This window comes from Acomys russatus, chromosome 21 (genome assembly GCF_903995435.1).
Source record: "Acomys russatus chromosome 21, mAcoRus1.1, whole genome shotgun sequence".
In the NCBI taxonomy this organism is placed as follows: Eukaryota; Metazoa; Chordata; class Mammalia; order Rodentia; family Muridae; genus Acomys; species Acomys russatus.
Genome location: NC_067157.1, coordinates 40,456,812 through 40,477,809, shown reverse-complemented (window position 1 = coordinate 40,477,809; position 20,998 = coordinate 40,456,812). Strand labels below are relative to the sequence as shown.

General features: G+C 39.8%; 1 protein-coding gene across 3 annotated transcripts in view; it reads right to left on the bottom strand.

Moving 5' to 3' along the window:
* The window catches only part of Utrn (utrophin), a 490,302-nt gene that overhangs the window by 76,736 nt on the left and 392,568 nt on the right, over positions 1–20,998 (bottom strand). For all 3 annotated transcript variants that reach the window (XM_051164610.1, XM_051164608.1, XM_051164609.1), the window contains 3 exons: positions 16,111–16,257; positions 13,183–13,261; positions 9,993–10,053 (listed from right to left, as the gene is read on the bottom strand). In XM_051164610.1, coding sequence (XP_051020567.1) covers positions 9,993–10,053; positions 13,183–13,261; positions 16,111–16,257 — 287 coding nt within the window. The remainder of the gene's footprint in view (positions 1–9,992; positions 10,054–13,182; positions 13,262–16,110; positions 16,258–20,998) is intronic.

The window sequence follows — 20,998 nt, the reverse complement described above, 5'->3', positions numbered from 1 at the left end:
GACTCATTACAAATGGAAGAGAAGCAACTGCATGGTGCTGCCAGTGCCAGGAGAATCACAGAGCAAGAACGATTTCTTCTTTGCTGGGCATAGTAAAAGATAAAAGGCTAGGTTGGAACGCATACTATTAATCAGTTACGAAACAGGATAATAGTGCAGTGAGCAAACTGGACTTTTCTATGTGTGAAAAGCTCAGTTCCCGTCAGACATGGGAGGGGACAGTGGAAAAAACTCAGATAACTTGCTGAAGGCCTCGGGCAGGGAACGGAACAGAGATCAGAACACAGATGGTCTGGTTTAAGACGGAGCTCTTGATATGGAAGTGGATTTGCAGAATTAAGGTTTTAAAAATATTTCTTGATGAATCTATCCAGATTTGAGCCTGCGGTCCATCATTATAATCACGGCAAACAACTTTCATCTCCCTGCCTTCCCTCTCACCCCCGGCAAATCTTGGGCCTGGATCTGCTCAATTACTTCGCCTTTTCTGAGCTGAAGCAGCTGTGTCTTCAGTTCTACACTCTACACACTGACTGCTTCTGCTTTAAATATTTTGATTCCAGTCTTCAAATGGCTGCCTACTGGCAAGTGCACTAGTGAACCTAAACTCCAAGACAACAGCCCGCTGCCTTTCTCCTTCTCCTTTCCCACCCAAAAGGGGGTGTCCTTCCTCAATATTGCCTTGCCTTTGTCTTGCATTCACTGAAAAATTAAAAACTGCTAGATGAGGATTCTATCTCCCGACCCCCAAATCCACAACACGCCTCCTGCTGCCTGCCTCCTCTTCCTCTGTCGACTGAAAATCACTAATATTACCATTCCTTTTCACAGTCAAACTGGTCTCCTCAAAACACACACACACACACACACACACACACACACACACCACTAACCTTATGTTTACATTTTTTGCTAGCTCTCACACCTTTTTCTATTTCTCTACAAACAAACTATTATGCAATAGTTACACTTCCTGGTGTCACATTATCTACTCAATCCATTTGCTTTTGGCATCTAACTTTTCTCCTCCTTCCAAAGTAGTCTTATCAAAACTGTCAATAAGGCCTGAAGTTCCCAGTGGAAAGTCCCTATCTCTGGGATAAGAAGTTTCCTTAGGACAGTATGAAGTACATTAGAAGATAAGAAACGATAAAGAAGAACAGATAATAAGTCTGACTGAGGTAAAACATAAGCCCTGGTATTATTGTAGCAATTGCTTTACATATGTTTATAAAGTCGAATCTAGGAATCCAGCAAGAGATCCCAACCGATGAATTTTACATAGGTGTCTAAACTAGGGTGACAGTGGTCATCTGAATAATACCATCTCAAAGACCTAAGAGGTGGCATTTTTGCCATCATCATCTTCTCAATCTCTGGTTTCCTCAATGAGTGTGGGCTATAAGAAGAAAATCCAATACCCAAGGGGTCACCAATTATATCTTGAGTCCTCACTCTGTGAACAGCACTGTACATGCTGAGCAGCCGCTGGGGCAGGAGAGACTGTGTTTGAGTGTGAGGAGGAGCTTCATGATCCTCAGGCTATTGCCAACTTCCCGAACCTCTTCACAAGCACTTTATCTTATGAACTTTTAAAGGCAGGAAATTCAAGATTATGTTTTGGGGGGTGGAATTAGACACTGATAGAGTTAGGGAGAAAGTTTGACTCAACATTTCAAAACAGAGAAATTGTTCATAATTCAAAGGAGATATATCTTAAAGGATCAGAACTTTGCTTTTAAAATGTCGCTGGCTATGTGCAGTGATGAGGATAGGAGGAATAAAGTACAAAAAAAAAAAAAAAAAAAAAAAAAAAAAGAGTAAAGGACTCTGTTGACTTCAACTGTAAAGTGTACTTATTATGAGATTCAGGAGCAAGTCCAAAGGCACAGCCTGTAGAGGGCTGTAAGAAATCGGTACACCACACCCCAAATTTAGAAAGTCAATACTGCAGGCAGGAATGAGAGAATAGTTGGTACAGGACTAAGAGATGGTTTGCTGGGACTTGGCTCTAGATTAAGCAGCAGGATTATTTTTTCAGGATGGATGGAGCTGGGTGTAAGGAGAGGGACAGGTGATGGTTTGATGCAGGGCACTAAAGATTGATTAAAAGTGTGAACGTGCACACACTCCGTAAACACAGGGGACCCAGAACTAATAAAGACCCTGACCACACCTCCGCCTCCCTTTCATCCTCAAATAAGGGGACTTGAACCAGCCAACAATACTTCCACCAGCCATCTTCTTCTGCCTTGTCCCTGGAGAGCCTGGCATGGCTCTGACTTAGGGCAGGGACATCAGGAATATGACTTCAGCAGAGGAATGTACCATTGTATTCTTTGTGGGTCCCTTTTGAAAAGTGAATGTACATCTATTAGCATCTCAAAAAAAAGTTTTTTATCACTTCACCTGTTCATTTATTTTTAAAGCAGATTAATAATTACCTCTAATTTGTTCTAGACAGCCATGCAAAATCATTTTTATATTATTTTACTCTATAGCCAGAACAAATGTTATTCTATTTATTTTATAATTTCTACTCATTATTAATTCTATAGTGTTGCTTAATTTAATAATAAGTTTAGCCGTTTAACCTTCACAAAATGAAGGACACGCATACACTTCTTTTGTGGATGGCAGCACAGCCATCCTTTCTGTGTCTCATGGCAGACACTTACACATTGAATATGTTCCTGATCCTTAAAAAATCACATTTTAGCGTTAGCAATATGGCTCCACAAGGAAAACCATTTGCTACCCAACCTGCCAACCTAAGTTTGGCCCTTGGAACCTACATGGTAGAAGGAGGAGAGATGTAGTTTCATCGAGGTTTCTTAACCTCCATTTCTGTACCGGAGAGGCTCCCTCCTTCTAATAGATATAATAAACAAACAAATAAATATACAACTTAAACTTTTATTTATTTTTTTTAAATTGTGTGTGTGCAGGAGGATAATATGCAAGTGAATGCACGTGCCCCCACAGGCTAGGGGATTTCCCTGGACCTGGGGTTATAGAAAGTTGTGAATAACCAAATTGGGTGTGGATATTGGGGACTACACTTGGGTGCTTGGCAAGGGCAGCACATGTTCTTAACTACTGAACCATTCATTGTCTCCAGTAATTAAGAAAGAAAGAAAGAAAGAAAGAAAGAAAGAAAGAAAGAAAGAAAGAAAGAAAGAAAGAAAGAAACTTTAAACTGAGGATGATGGTGTTACTACAATACATTGGTGCTGAGGAATCTAGAAGTTTCTAAGCCAGTTTTATGGCATGGTCCCAGAAATGTACATATGAATGCTAGAAAAGGCAATGCTGTTTTCAAAGACATGGTCAGCTCCATCTATGTGATCTCAGTTAACTAGGACAGTGGGGACTGTGATAGGTGGTTCCAGGGACAGCTCCCTGGTAGCCAGCTGTGCAGGCGTGGCTGTCTACTATTTAGTTTCCTAAGTTAGCCACTGTGTGCTCATTTGTCTGAGGTCGCCTCCAAGCACGGGGGAGATTTAGTAACCCCAAGGTGCTTATATTCCTTCACAAAGCAATTTTGTTCACTCCTCCCATCAGCAGAGCTGGCCCAGTGAATTTGAAATATTTATTTTCCAATAATGAGCCACAGACCCATTTTTTGGTTAAAGGGACTTTCACATTTTCCTGTACTTCAAATTTATTTATTTCTTGATCTTTTAAAGCACAAACCACAAGTTCTGGGTCTTGGAAGAAACTCAGTGTGCTCCAAGGGCCTCTACTTATAAATCTGGAGCCCAGAGGTCTAACACATTCTCCAGAGAAGGGAAAAGAAGGAAGGAGAGAAAAAACGGTTGTGGGAAGACTTCCAGACAGAAACATTTACCTTTGCTTACCATTTCTACAATCCTTAAAAGTAAGCTGCCTCCTAGCTCTTAGCTGTTGCTGGTAGACAGGTACCTTGATGAGCTTTCACTTTCTCGTTTGCCTGGCTATGGGGGGCGGGGCTTCTCACAATAGCCCATCTCCTCTCCCCTTAATTAGGCCCAAACAAGGTTGCTATGCTCCCTAAGCAAGGCACACAGTTCCAGAAGAAATTCCCTTTGTTTCACTCCTCTACACTATGTAAGTAGTCTATCCAGGACAAACACATAGGAGATATAGATAAATTACAGGAACGAGGGAAAAAAAGCTCACCTCTCAAACTTAATTTATACTTTTATTCTCTACCACTTATAGAAAAGCACTTTAACCCATGACCCAAATCAGGAAGGCCTTTCCTTAAATGTCCATAGTGGATTGTCCTCTGACCTCCACACACATGCATACTCAAAAAACAAACATACAAAAATGTAATGAAACTGGTTTAAGTCCAATTTATTTCACTTATGGTTTTTATTAGCTAAGGTAACTATTTATTATTATTAAGAAAGCAGTGGGTTTTACCTGCTGCATGTGGCATATAGGAAAATTTAGCCAAAGCCTTAACCATCATTCCTTGACCCCTCAAACTCCCCGAAAGCTAACTGTTATCTAGGGAAATATGTACAAAGCACATAATGTGGAACCAAAAATTTACAATGGAGAGAACCAAAGTTCATAATAGATTTTTATTTTGTGTTTTGCATACTATGAAAGCAATAGTTGCCGACATCAAACTTTTAAACTCAGAGTAGGGTGAGCTATTACTGGACTGACAATCTTAGAAAAAATAAGCAGATTTATTTTTGGAACGTCTCCCATTTCTGGCAGCAAATACTGCTTAAATATATGTGTCAATATAAGTCATTGCTACAGCCTGGCTTTTAACTACTTTACTTCCGCTGGCTCTGTATTCAAGGCTTGCTCCCTCAAGTTGCACAACTGGGAAGTTGTGGAGCCTTTAAGAGGTGAGGTCTGGTAAGACATCATTAGGATCATTAGGTATTTGCCTTTGAAGTTCCTGCCTCTTCCTGTCTTTAGCTTCCTTGCTGTGAGATGAGGGGATGGGATGGGGATTGCTTTTCCACAGGCTTCTCCTATAATATGCTTCTTGGTAACTGGCAACAAAGCAATAGGGACAACCAACCAGGCCTTGGAACATTCAGACTATAAACCAAAAGTAATTTGTTTTTCTTTTCTTTCTTCTGTTTTTTTTTTTTTCTTTCTTTTTCTTTTATGTATTATGGTGATTTAAATGAAAAGGGCCCCTCTAGGCTCATGGGAGTGGCATTGTTAGGAGGCATGTCCTTGTTAGAGCAGGACTGGCCTTGCTGGAGGAAGTATTTCACGGGGGGACTTTTGAGTTTTCAGAAGCTCAAACAAGACCCAGTGGCTCACTAGCTCTTCCTGCTGCCTGCCAGTCCAGATGTAGAACTCTCAGCTCCCTCTCCAGTGCCATGTCTGCCTGCATGCCGCCATGTTCCCCACCATGGTAAATATGGAGTAACCTCTGAACTGAAAGGCAGCCCCAATTAAATGTTTTCCTTATAAGAGTTGCTGAGGTCATGGTGTTTCCTCAGAGCAATATAAACTTTAAGTAGGACATTATCTATTTTCTTTTTATTTATGAGATTATAATGTAATTACATTTCTCCATGCCCCTTTCTCCCTTCAAATCCTCCCATATAGCCCTCTCTACTCTCCTTCAAATTCATGGCCTCTGTTTCACTATTTGTTACTGCATGCACTATACATAATACACACACACACACACACACACACACACACACACACACACACTCCTAAATATAAGCTGCTGAATCCATATAATGTCAGTTATATGCATGTTTTCAGGGCTGATTACTTAGCACTGGACAAACAACAGGTGTTTTCTCTACTGGGAGTGCTGAGAGCATCACCTCTCTTGCTCCTAGCTTTCCTCAGTTGCCTGTAGGTCCTTTGTATGAGGTTGAGGCATTGTGGATTTTCCCCCATCCAGCTTGGTGTGCCCATTGGTGTCATCCTTGTTCAGCACGTGTTTGGGCAGACATGCTGATGAGATTTCATGGGTGTGTCTTCTAATGTTGCTAGGAGGCATAACAATCTCACAGCAAACTCCCTGACCCCCTGGCTCTTACATTATTCCCACCCCTCTTCTGCCATGGTCTCTGAGCTGAAGGTGAGGGAGGATTTGTAAATGTATCCATTGGGACTGGGCTCCACAACTCTGCATTTTGATTTAACCTGTTTTTCTTTCTGGGCTTATTTATTTCATCTCAGACATGTGTTACTGGAACAGGCGCCTGACTAACACAGGCATTAACAAGGATTCATGCCACGTAGACATGTTCTTACATCTCAGATCTATATCCTGCCACTCTTCAAAAACATGTCACTCACTGGAGTGTACTCCAAAATGTTAATGAAGAACCATCATGATGTGCACCATATATATCTCATTTAACCTATACAATTAAGATATAAGCTATAAATAGTTTGACCTCTTCTTTCGAATTCTCTTGCTGTACCCTAGCATTAAGTGTATCAAACTGTAATCTTAAAATTTCTACTTGAATACTATTTTCTGTTCGCTAAATCAGTTCACTCAATTTGCCCCAGGAAATGCTAATAGCATGACAATAATGCTAAATAGGTTTTAACATTTTTTTCCTACTTATTCATACAGGCATGCAAAAGGAAGTAGACATTAAAAGCCTTTTCATTTATCATTTACTTGCTTATGAATTTATCTGAGGATTAAATTTTGCTTTCATAACAATTCTCCATGTGAAATACTGGCTCTCTAGCTCTACCTCCCAAGTTTAATGTTCCTTTTTTCTATGGGAAAATAAACTGGAAAGTTGCACAACAGAGTAAATAGTGAAAAATGCCAGTTAAATGGGTTTTATAAAACCATGAGAATTTGCTCTAAATTGTGAATAGCTTAAGAGACATTTAACACTAGACCTATGTGTACTTAAAAAAATGCCCTTTCCCCAGTGAATAGCTGCAGAGCCAGGCTCACCCAGGAGGACCTGAGTCACAAAGAACAAACAAAACTAAAACAAAAGACATGAACATAAGAGGAGGGCCTGGCAGTAGAATGGGATGGAAGTAAGGAGAGAGTAAGAGAGAGCAGAGAGCTGAATATGGCCAGAATGCATTCTATGCATGTATGAAGCTGCCAAATCATAATTAGTAAAAACAAAATAAAAGAAAATCTGATATTTACTAAAAGGTATAGAAGACATTATAGGAAGCTTTACCTCTAAACAATATTATTAAAGAACTGCCTTTGCTGCATTTTATATTATTTTTCCACTGTTGCTCTTGACCAAGCAATAAGTTATCAGATAAACTAACTTCTCTCCCACATATTTTCTCTCCATAAGAATCAGCAGTCTGCCCACTGGGCAGAACTCCGGGAGCCTTGTGGAAGAGTTGGGGGATGGAAAGAAAGACCCAGAGGGGACAGGAGCTCTACAAAAAGACTACCAAAGCCAACTAACCTGGGCCCAGAGGGGCTCTCAGACATTGAAGCACCAAGAACCATGCATGGACTGGACCTAGGCCCCCTGCATAATATGTACCCGATGGACAGCGTGGTCTTCATGTGGGTTCCCTAGTAAGAGGAATTGAGGCTATCTCGGAACTGGGCTGTCTCTGACAAAGATTCTGTTGTGTACTCTTTGAGCACACCCCCCTGGCAGGGCTGCCTCCCTAAGCCACAGTGGAGGAGGATGTGCTCAGTCTGGATGTGACTTGATGAACTGGGAGGGGTGGAAGGGGGGGGTCTCCTTTTTGAGGGGGAGGGGAGGGAGAGAGGCAGACAGGAATGGAGCGTGAGACTGGAAGGAGAGGCGGGAGAGGGCCATGATTGGGATGCTAATTGAATTAACTAATTAATTAGTTAGTTAATTAATTTTTTAAAGGCCAAAAAAAAAATAAAAAATAACAGTCTGAGCAATAACACTGTCCTCCCGCATCCATATCCCAGCATGAAGTCTAGGAGTTAGAGGACCCTCATCACTGCTTTGTCCTTGGCCATCTATTACTGTTGTGGACAAACAGACATTTTTCAGCTAACAGAAGTATATCTACTAAAGACGAGCTTTCCAAGTTTCAAAACACCCCCCTAGAAAAACCACTGTGGAAGCTTCACTGAGTAAGAGGCCTCCAAGTATCTTCATCGAGAGAAAACAAACACTGCTTCAGTAGATCACGCTCACATTTTAACAAAATCTGATGACAGAGGACTCCAGGTCAAAGCAATCCATCGTTTAATTCTAATCGATCTTTATGGGATTCTAAACTCGGACTGTGTATCTGACCATTTTCTAATGCTACCACATAAATGCTTCCAAAGAAGCATTTGAGTCTGGCAGGGGTGCGTTCCTCTCTGGGAGATCGACAAGGATCCCACTGCCCTTCTCTTTGCAGCCTCTCAAGAGTGACTCTATTCCCAGATTCACATTGCACTTCTTCCATTTTCAAGGTATCATGTGCAATTCCCTCACCAAGTCTGGCATCTCCTCCACCATTTTCTTCCTTGTTAAAGGGCCTCATGATACCACTGACTATCAGAGTAATCTGCTTACAGTATGCTACAACCTGGAGACTACCCGGCTAAGCAACCCTATGTACTCAGTTACTGTGTGTTGTTGACCCTGTTACATGTTAAGAAGAACTAGGTCCAAGTCCTAGGGGTTGGGATTGGCTCTCTAAGGGAAGGGCTTGCTCTGTCTCAGGTTTATAACTGAAGCCCTATTATTTGGTTCAAGTCAATATACCCAAGCAAATTAAAGTTCTCCAGCACTACTTTCATAGTTATTATTAATTGATATAAAAATATACAACATTTAAGAAAGTTTTACATTTGAATTAGATGGCCACACCTGCTTTCAGTAATACAAGTCATTTCACCCTGTCTTGGACTCCTTTCCATTGATGCCTGTAGAAATTATACACCCAGCAACTGCTCTGATGCCTCATTTTAGAACTCATCACATCTCAATATACCACATGCTGCCCATGAACAAAAGAGTTAAATTCTCACAAGACAATGAGACATATATTGATTAATGTACTTTTATAGATGGTGGCAATCAAGTTTGTTTTTAAAATGAGAATTGACTTCAGGGTAAAAGGAAAGGTACATTAAAAAGTGCTATTCCATACTCACGAGCTTTCCTAAAAGAAAGATCAGATGGCTCAATTAGCATCGGCATAGGGTTTCAGGAGACCACACACTGATGTAGACATGAAACAAAGAAAATGTGGCACAGAGATTTTTATTCAACTTGCCCAAGGCCACACAGCTAATGTGAGCCACAGCTGTCTTTTGATAGTCGGTGTGCACTCTCATAGTGATGGTCTATTTCTCCTTACACAGAATAGGGCCTGTGACAATGCTTATTGCTGGACTGAAATGTAAATCGACTGCTTCACTAACTTGTACTGCCAGGGCTAATAGTAGTACTTCAACATTCTGTTCTGGGAAAAAAAATATAGCGTAAGCCAAGATCAGCATCCTAAGAATGACGTGTAAAGCAGACAAGAGTGAGAAACTGTCACATATGAAAAAACAGAAAGGAGAGACAAGGCTGAAAAAAACCCTTATGGTGAGGAGGAGGAAGAAGAAGAGCAAAAGGAGGAAGATGACGATGGTGATTACAGTAATAAAACAGTAACTCCTCCTTTACTTTGCCCTAAGACCAGGAAGACCTACTGCAGGACCACTCTGATTTCTAAACTAATTTCTTCCCAATAGCTTCCTCTAGGTAACTGGACTAAATTCTGCTTTTAAAAGTACAGGGAGCTGGGTTTGGTGGTGCACATCTTTACTCCCAGAACTTGGGAGGCAAAGGCTGGGTGGATCTCCCCAAGTCCAAGGCCAGATTGGTTTACATAATGAGTTCCAGGCCAGCAGGACTACAGAGTGAGACCCTGTCTCAAACAAAACAAAACAAAGCAAAGCAAAGCACCAGCCAACCAACAAAACAATCAAAAGACCAACAACAAAACAAGTTTCAGGGGTGGGAGAGCTGTTAAATTATTTGCTCAAGTTTTATTTTCTTAAAACTAAAGGAGAACTGAAACCAACTTACTTGATGTAATAGGGCACTTTATTATGCGAAATGGATCTTTGCCACGGCAGCTGGACTGAAGCTGAGGAAACAAAGGGAAGTTATTGGAAGCAGCAAGCCTTACACCTTAATGTAAAACAACTGAACACATTTCACAGCGAATCTGGAGAGACCCACTCTGGCTCTATGCTGGATTCCTGCAATTAGGAAAAGCAGGAAGCCAAACAGAACAGCTTTAAAGATTCATGTGAGGAAAGAATCAAGACTCAACTTCCACAGTCAGTTCTGTCAGAACCTGTTGATGAAAACACTTTCGCAAAATCCGGTTCTTGTTCATAAAGGTTACAACATGGAACTTGTTGCCATTTGCAAACTGTGCTCCCTATACTTTGTGTATTCAGATTAAAAACATAATTCTCAAGACTGAATTTCTAGATCACTAATAGTATTCTTTACTTTGTATCATATTCATAGGCATAACTATTAAGAACAAATGGCACTCAAATAAATTTAATTATAAGTTTTTAGAAAGAAAATTTAACATAAAAATAGGCAAGTGGTTTTATGAGCCAAACAGATCGTCTAAGAAAAGTATTAGACTCTTATTTTTATCTGCAATACATAAAACACAGTATTCCATGTTTGCAGGAGAAATCACTAGGATTGAAATGCTATGCCTTTTAATGGAAGTACTTATTTTTTTTTTTACAATTCTGCTTACTGATTACTTGTAAAATACATTACTGTTATAGTAAATCAATTATTAAAAACTTACTTAAGAAGAGCAGCCCACATGAATTTAGAGGCAGAGTGATTTTACAAACAAGCTACCAGGTAAACTGAAATGAAATTTCGCACCTATCACTAGACCATCACATGGATATTTGTCACGATTTTTTTTCTTAATTTCTTGGCACATTGATATCTTGCAAGTATGTAACATTCTAAACTTTGCCAAGCCTTTAAGATCCATTTTTTTTTTAAACTCAGCAAGATCTACACACTGACATTCAGTTTGATAGAGAAGAAACAACATATACAGACTTAAAGATATCTTCCCAAAGGGTACCTAGTAAATTGATGGTGCAGTTCAGATACAACCACACGTTTCCAAAAACTAGTTCAGCAAACTGCCTTTTAAACACTTGTTCCTGTCTTGATGACAGGCAGGCACTCATTTTTTTTAAAGATTTATTTATTATGTATACAATGTCATGTCTGCATGTACAACTAGAAAAGGGCACCAGATTTCATTATAGATGGTTGTGAGCCACCATGTGGTTGCTGGAACTTGAACTCAGAAGAGCAGCCAGTGCTCTTAACTTCTGAGCCATCTCTCCAGGCCCTCATTTTTCTAACTGAGTCCATAGAAGTTTACAAACTGACATAGGGATGAAGAACAGGGTGCACTAGATTTCTCAAGAGAGCCAGCCTCATTTTAGTGTGGACACCAGGCTAAGAGGGCAGGTGTCATTATGTGCCCCGTGGAACAGACTTCTTTAGAAAGCGTGGATGGAATCCAAGGATCACAATCAAGCCAAAGACACTCAGCAGCAAGAAACAAGAATTATGAGATGTACTAATTGCAAGTTTGCTCACACTTCTTTATTTAGTTAATAATTATTTTGATTTGAATAACCAAGCTTCTTGGAATTGCAGCTGTGAAACACTGAAAGACCAGGTGCTTGGGCAGCACAAAGTGTATGCCAAATCTATGACACTTCATGACTTAAGGAGCAAGAGTTATATTTCCATGGGAGAGGTTTGCCAGGTGAAAAGTTAGGGCTCTATCCTTAACAGATAATTGATCATTTAATTATAGAGTCTCAATCATTTATAAATGCCTCTTTAATTTGGCCTTAATTTATTTTATAGGCTTTAGAAATCTATAATACTTAATATCTAATGAGTATAATAAAAGCCTTTTTATTTCAACAATAATGGCATCCATATGTTAAACATTAAAAAAAAAAAAATCCATCCTTACCCACAACAATGGGCTACACGTCATTCAGAGACAAACACCTACAGGCTCAGTGTAGGAACTGAAGATGGGTAAGTGTTAGAGATAGGGGTCAGAAAAATGACAAATTAGACTTCTCAAGAATGTGACAGTTAAGCCTGACCTTTGATCTTTTGATTCAGGGTCCCAGTTTTGTCACAGTGACAAAAATGTAAATAAATAAAAATTAAAAATCAAGACAAAACAGCAATGGAATCAACTGAGTCAGGAGACATGGAGTTTGACGTCAACTATCTCTGTGGTGCCAGGTAAAATGGCATTACCATAGTTGAGAAATATCTTTAGCCTTGAGCTTAAAATTTAACTTCAATTTAATTAAACTACACAACTCGTTCTCTTCCGTACACTTGCCATAGGAAAGAAAAGGAAAGGCATTCATGTGTGCTGAAATATCTGTGTCAGAATATGGGTTAAAGGTTTTGTATAACTTGGTAGCCTTTGGATTTAATTCTTGGGGCAATCTGAGGAAACAGGCGTGCGAAGACCAAGACACTAACTCCAAAATCCTCAGGTCAACTAAAAAACAGTTAACATATATACTCAACTGGCGAGCTTCAAACTTCAACATTCTTAAATGTCCTCAGTGGTGAATGGTAAGTAAATCAGGGCTCAAAATTATGTACTCAAGTCTTCATTTAGTACATGTGAAATTAAAAATTCTAGTTGGAGGATGTTCTATTAAATGTACCTATGCGCAACATTTAGTTTGCAGCATTTGCACACAAGAAATGCTGGCAGATGAATGCCCTGAGCCTAGTAAACCAAATTATTCTCATTTGAGGATTTACATAGTTAGTAACTTAAATGCATGTGCAGCTTTTTTTTTTTTTTAAGTATATTTTTTGTGACTGAGAAAAAAACTAATTCAAAAACCTGGCAGCATAAATTTTGGTTGTAAGAAGTTCATAACCTTTGCGTGACAAAGCAACGATATACCATTTTAGTTATAACCAATGCTTAAAAGAGAAAACTTATCTAAAGACAAATTTATTTTTATTTTCCTTTGAAGCTTTACCAATTTGCATACAGTATTACATAAGCAGTAAGTAATATTTCATGAACATCTTTTGTTAAACATGTATTTATCCAAAGTATAGTTACAGGAGAGAATCTAGCTTCTTGGGCAGAACTGAAGAAATTGGCTAACTCATTCGACTAACGAGATCATTAAATTGTATTCATACTTACTAGACAGAAAGTGTTGAGAAGATGGCCCGAAATCTCTGTGGGCTTCTTGGAGCTGTTTAAGGCGATCATCCACGGAAACCTGCAAGCACGCACAAGCCAGATAAAAGGACTGACACTAAGACAGTGGCTTTCATAAGATCCTTGATTTAATTACTATATCGATTGATACTGTTGCTCAAGCAACTCATTACTGCTTGGGCACAATCTTTCTCTTCTTTTCTTACTAACCCAGTAGTATGGAAATCCACTTTTGACATTAAATAATGGTAAAGAAAGTCAGGGATTTACTCGAAACTAATTATATGAACTTTAAACTTACTCAAAAACCGCATTAGCTAGATAATATTTTGATTGTCATTTTAGAGATGAAACCAAGGAACAAGGAAGTACCTGAGGGCACAACTAGTCAGAACAACATGAATATTCATGCTTCGGCCATCTGTGGCCATATCTATGCTTTAAAACTGTTCACTAACCCCCAGGAAGCATGCTTCTAAGGCAGCTTAAGTTAAGATGTGGCCACGGGGTGAGCCCATACTCAGACCTCTTTTGTAAGAAAGATGGTAAAAGGGCCGTAGAGAGACTATGGAAAATGAAGCTTAGAGCTCTGCAAAGAAAAGAAATAAGCAGATGGATAATTGCAGTGGCTGGTGTGTGGGGGGGGGGGAGACAGGCAGTTAGATGATCATAGATTGTTATAGATGAAAAAGTATGTACAATGACAGAACAGAGAACACAGAAAGACGAGTGGGAAATGTCTTCTGATATTCCTGTATGTTTGAATCTAATGATCAGAGAGACAGAGAGAGACAGACAGAGAGAGAGAAAGAGGCAGAAAGAGAGACAGAGAGAGACAGAGCGAGAGAGGTGGTAGGAACTAGCCTGTGTGCATCCCTTCTGCCTCCTATATTTGTTAATGTGTATGCTATGGTTAGTATGTAACGGCACAAGAACACAGTCATGAAACTAAATGCAAACCAACAACAGCTGCATACAGCCTTCTGACATTTCCACTTCCTCTCCTCTGTTATTTGTCTCTGCAGTGTTGGTGAGCTGTTCCATTTCGATGGCCAATTTCATTTTCAGCTACCTGTAAATAAAACTTGTACCTGCCCAGCTCACTGGGCAGTTAGGTTTCTCCTGGCTAGCTACGTAAATTGCATCAGAATACACTTTATTCATTGTGACAAATACTCAAATATCATATTTTATAAGTAAGCTGGTATCCCTGAAATTAAACAGCACTGTCTGCTAGTGTGTGTGTGTGTGTATGTGTGTCTGTGTGTGTGTTTCCTTATCCGTGACTGATATTTATTTAAACTCTAGCAGCTACTGGAATCAAAGAGAAGGATTAAAGAATGAATGCTCCCCTTCAAACCCAACATGTTGTCTGATGTCTTTAGAGACAGGGATAACAGAGGCACAGGAAAAAAACAAAAACAAAACAACACACACACACACACACACACACACACACACACCTCACAAAAACAAAACAAACCAAGGAAGACCAGGAGAGCAATCTTCAAATGTGGATAATGAATGATAATGATGCAGAGGAAAAAAGAAAAAGGTACAGACATTTCTGTGAGCACTTACAAAGTTAATATGCTTTGCCTGCCTCATGCCAGATTAGTGACACTCTTCACAACGATAGGAAAAGCTGTCAAATCTGGATTATTCACAGCTCACATTTTCAATTTTATCATGAAAACATACAAAACACTGACAGCAACTGATTCTATCGGGTGAGGGTGGGACAGGGTGCCACGGTGCATCTCTGAGGAGTTGGTCCTTTCCTTTTATCATGTGGCCTGCTGGGAGCAAAAGTGTTAACCTACTAAGCCATCTCAGTGAGACCTCTTCGGGCATTTTGATGTTTGCATTGTCTCAAAAACATATTAATGTACCGTACTTTGCAAATAAAATGACTAAAATGGCAAATTTATTAAAATTGTAGAATGTTAAGTGTCAAACTGTAGAGAAATGAGTGAGAATTATTTACTCTCACTCTTCTCGTCCGTCACCTCTTCCCCGGCTAATTTTCAGCTCTTGTGGGTGGATACGAAGTGTGTCAGAGATCCTTTGTACTATGAACTCCTGCCTGGCTTGGACAGCAGTCAGCCACGGCTCCCACCGGGGAGCACTCATGTGTCCTTGCTCAGGTAAAGTTAGGTCTAGAGCCACGGAAACAACTGCTTCGGGAAGGTTGGTTCTAGAAGCTACCTTGCAGATGGGCTTCCTGTAAACGTGAAGAAAGCCCCTGTACAGTGGTCAATGTGAAGAGAAAGAGAAAAAGCTTTGCAACTTTCCAAAAGAAAGAAAACACATAAGAAAGGTAAGAAAATGATTCCGTTAAGAGCCCTGCTAGGACAAATGATTCTGTGGTACACCATAGGTTACAGTAACAGGACTTACTCGATTTTGTGTGACTTTCCACATACCAAAGGATTCATACTCATAATTACATTTGAAGATATAGAAAGGCAAATGGCTTGCTTGCTAAATTCATTATCAAATACCTACAGTAAAGACAGATATGTGAGCTGGGTATGGTGGTGCACACATGTAATTCTAGCACTCAGGGAGGCAGAGGCAGGTGGAGCTCTGTGAGTTCAAGGCCAGCCTGATCTACAAAGAGAGTCCAGGACAGCCAAGGCTACACAGAGAAACCCTGTCTCACAAAACCCTAAATAAATAAATAAGAGAGTGTAGTGACAGTATGAGCTGAAAGTAAGGTGGGTTTTAAAGACCAGCCAGGGGCTTTTGTTTGTGTACATTCTAAAGCATGTTTTCTACATTAAAAAAAAAAAAATGGAAAGAATTGCTACACTAAGAAACTGAATGCAAAGAACAACAGCATTTCCATTCCCTTTTTGTATTCCTTATTCAGCGTTAGGTAGTACTCTGAGAGGGCTAAGCTGGTACCTGTAGAAGTTTCCATCGCATATTAAGGTCATCCAGCTGGCGAGACATCTTTAGAGATGGATGCAGGTCAAGTGGAGACAGCTGACTGGACAGATCATTCATTGTTTTAACTTTTAAGTTGATGGGTGCGATTTCTTCTCTAAACGCCTGGAGGAAAACAAGATTTAAAAAAAAAAAAAAAATGTCACCAGAAGAGGAGACTCTCTCAAAAGCCAGAGTTGCCATCTTTCTACGAAAGACCAGGGGAAGGCCATTGTGGGACCATTAAGGAGTGATGTCACTTAACAGCTGCTGACTGGATAGCCAGAGACTCCTGGATATCAAAGTATGTGTGTAATGAGAATTTTCAAGTTACAAACCCATTTAAGGCACTAAGCACTTCTGTCTAGTCTCTATTACGTGAACACCATGGGACTATTTTGTTGCACGGCCCACTTTACTTGTTTGTAATTGACTTTCATACTTCCTCATCTGTGTCTGTTACAGCATGGCCGCCTTACTCCTCTCTTTCACCTGATGCAACAGGTTGACTTGCACTCAGCCGTGCTTAGGTTAGGCCAGCGAAAGCAGCTTCCCTCACCGCCAACCTGTGGCTACCGAATGAGAAGAAAGCTCTGTGTCTCCCAGAACCCACTATGATTGCAGTCTGCATTTAGTGGAGGGGCAGGAAGAGCAAAGCATAATGGGAAAGCTACAGGTTGAGTTTCAGAACTGGATTGTTACCTCCAGGTGAAGAGTAGACAGGTAAAAAGACAGGTAAAAGGTGTGCATCGTGGGTGAGCACATGAAAAGGGAAAGCTAGCCATTGAGACTACTGACCAATGAGAACAAACAGGGTCATGATAGACTCAGGGCCTATGCTCTCCACAGAATCCCACCCATCTAACTCATTGGTTCCTTTTGCCTGACAAAGTCTTTGTCTAGATCCCCTGATATCTTTAAATGACCCAGATGGGTGGGGGTGGGGCGGAGGATTTCCCTCTGCAGCCTCATCTGGAGGTCCCTTCCCAGCACTCCTGAGGCTTTGCATTTGGTGTCATCAGTCCCTGACTTTCAGCCAACACATATCAAAACACACAAACCACATGTCATGGCACAGGTATTCTGACATTTCAGAGTTATTCCAAACCCAGTGCTAGACACCTCAGATCGTAGCTCTTACCCTTGTTAGCATTCACAGTCTTCCTGCTCCCAAAAGAAGCTGGTTGAGAAGAGACATTTCCTGCATATGTACACACACACACACACACACACACACACACACACACACACACACACACACACACACGGCTTCTTTCTGGTGTTACAGTAAGGGCAGAATCTACCTTTGTTACTCTATCTTCTGTCAGATTCTTAAGACAAGATAAACAGCCTTCCAAGAAGGCAGAGATTAAATTTTGCCTCCACTAAAACTTACAATGATTTCGCTAAAACCCAGTAAGTCCAGTTTTTCAGTGCTAAGTCAAGGAGTATATTTTTGTGTTTTCACATTCTTGACTTTGACCAAAGGCACGTGGCTAAGTCCAAAGGAGAGCTGAAGAACAAGCCAACAGACAATACCAAGAGCCTGAAACCAGCCTGGAAAATACAGGTGTCAGAGGCAGCAGTTATAAATGACATTTGAGTCTGCAGACATGGAAGTCAACAGGTGTTTAGTATAATCTATCTTCAACCTCAGCAGATACCAGTGCATCTAAAGAAGACAGAGGAAAGGAAGCCTCCAAAGACACATGGCCTGTTACAATGTGGCAAGAGAAAGGATTTCGATTTGCAGTTGTTTTTTTCTATCTCCCCCAGCACCTCTCCCGCCCCGCCCCGATGTTGGACATCCAAAGATGGCCTATGCGCACATTCAGAGAGATGTACAAATCCAGTTAGCAGACGTGCAGTGACATGGTAACAGGCCTAAGAGGATTAACAACTAATACAGATGTGGGGGACAGAGAGAAGTGTGGGGTACGGCAGGACAGGAAGCTTTTGACACGGCCACGGTAGTACTCAAATGTTTCTAGTGTTTTTAACCATGATTTTAGCTTGATATAGCAATGCTCTCTTTCATGGTTATCTACAGAGACAAAAAAAAAAAAAAAAAAAAAACAGGATCCAGATTTAAAAATCAAAATCCTTTTAGTTCTTAGGTGTTAAAAATGAAAATCAACATGCTATTTAACTTACAGTTTTAAATAATAACCAGTTTTGCATCAACAGATGTTAGGGTGTTTTAGAAGTTGATCATAACTTCATGCATAATTTCAAGAGAGGATTGTTTTTTATCTTAAGGAACAATAAAGAAGCTTAAACTTTTACTGTGCAAAAATACTTTTTTTTTTTTTCCTGTTTCAAGTCATAGGTGAAAACATTAACAGAGCTTTGACAGACAGTCTTTTTGGCTCTGTTTGCACTTTTATGGCGAGGCGTTTTACAGCAATGAGGAACATTTCTATCAGGGAAGTTTATCTTTTGCCTTTTAAGAGTTTCCAAATTAAGGGGCTTGAAATAAATCCAGTTATAAATCCCTTTCAGAACTGCCATGTGTTCTTGTATAAAGACCTAATTTATCATGTTTTGACTGAGCTTTCCTATAAGAGAATAAGAGTCTACATGGCCCTCACTGCTATAAAAACAGAAACATCTGCTACTATCAAAGGTGCTCGTTAGACTGTTGGCAGGTGTGCGTCTCAAACCCGTCTGGTACCAGGTGTATATGCACAAAACAGCATTATTAAAGATAACTTTAGCAACTGAAATTATTTCGTTATTCCTGAAGATTTGTTTTCTAGTGCTGCTTTAACAAATTTATTAATATTTAGAAATTTCTAGTACTTAGTTCTTACCTCCCCTTACAGCTCCCGTAAGACATGGGATATAATATAGATAACGTGTGAACTACCACAGACATTGAATTTATTTTGTTTGGTTTGGTGAGACTTCAACTTTTATGTTTTTAACCTCCTAAGATGTAAACGTATTTTAATCCAGTGTATTCTTTCCCATTAGACTATTAATTGCCTTTGTGGTTGTTGTTGCTGTTGCTGCTATTTTAAGCTTCCCATTTTAAGTGGATTTGAACAAAAGTATTTGCCTGGAGAGGCAAGCGATCCCTTTAATTCAATAAGACCGCCAATTCCCAAACTGTTGGGTCTTTTCTCCAGGCACAAATTTTCATTTTTCTCAACATTAATTATCCCCAATTATAAAGTGATACCTTTAAAATCAGATGGGTAAATTCCCACTAAAATCTAGAGGCATTTTGTTGTTGGTGGTGATGTTTGATACTACTTGCATTTTGTAAATTACAAAAAGACTTTTCAGGGTTTAAAACTATTTAAGCCAGGTCTGTTGCCAAAGGCCTGTAGTAACAGCTATATGAGAGGGTGAGGCAGAACGTCTCCAAGATGGAGGCCTATTTAGGATATGGAATGAGTTCAAAGAAAAGTAAAAAGAAGGCTGTTCACACAGCTGAGTGGTGCTCCATTTGCCCAAAATATACAGGGCACCAAATACAGCCCACACTACCTAAAATAGGAAAAATATACAATACTACACTAAATAGGAAAAATCACTACATAGTACTCAGTTTTTTAAAAAGCCACACTGATAAACCAGTGGCTATGTGTTTCTCAGACTATTTTAGATTCACACACATTCAGGGAAGTGTCTTTTAGGGGATACTATAGGTTTTTGGAAGAGGCCTACTTAACTTATAGAGTAGCCAGACAGACACATTTGCACCAAAACTGGCAAACACAGTATTTTTTTGTAACTCTTGCTTTCAATTTAAACGTTTCAAATTTAAAAGCGTTTGAATTTTAGAGGATTTAAATCCAAAGAGTTGGTCAAGGTTGTGTTGAAAAACATTAGAATGAAAGAGGTCTCTGCAAAGAGAGGAACAATTAAAAAAAAAAAAAAATCACAGGGACTCTACCACACAACTAGCTGGGTGGACTTGAGCAATTATCTTCAGTTTTGTTTTCAGGAAATAATACGCACCTTGTTGGGCTGGTGTTAGGATTAAAAGGGCACAAAGTAGTAAGCCTTAATAAATGCTACTCCTCTGTCTACTTATGTAGCGGGCCCAAGTATTAATTTTCCTGATCTTGTATTTTTACCCAGCCCCGTTCATACAAAGAACATTACACAGTGTCTGTGGACAAAAGATGTGTGCTTCTTTTGCAATAAAAATTCCATGCATGGTAGATAGTGCTGGACTCATCCCTTCTCATCATGGCTCACCCTCTGGTGTGCTTCGTGACTATAAAAACCTTGCTACTCAAAAGTTGTGGTCTGTGTCTTTGACTTCCTAATTTTGTTACTTTTTCCCCCCTGAAGATGTTGTAGAGTGGACTTACACCATGGGACTAATATCCTCAACCTTGGGCAATTCCTGATTACAAATGGAATTTATAACTAAATTCATTTTTCATTTACTCAGACAATAAGATAGAAATTGTAGATAAGAATTCCCACTAAAGCAGTTTGGTTTTTTTATTAAACCTCTAAATCCAACCTCCAGTTTCTAGGACACAGAACCTGTAGGCTGTACCACAGGGGTACGATTCTGTTCCATCTAGGCGGTGGGAATCATTACAAAATAAACACTCATTTTCTTTAACAAATGAATGGGAAACAAAAGAAAATGAAACAATGAAATGGAGAGCATTCCTAGAGACAAAGTGAAGTTAAAAAGTTTGGGGAGGTTTTGTTTTGTTTTGTTTTAAATAGGGATACTCGAATGGAATTTTTAAATCGCTTAAATAAACTAAATTATCATTAAAAAAAAAAACACCTTAGTGTTTCGGGGGGGGGGGGGGGAGATGAGACATATGGAAAACATCTGCCGTAATTCCTGGCTTGGGTGGGAAGCTGAAATGGAGGCAGCATCATAAGA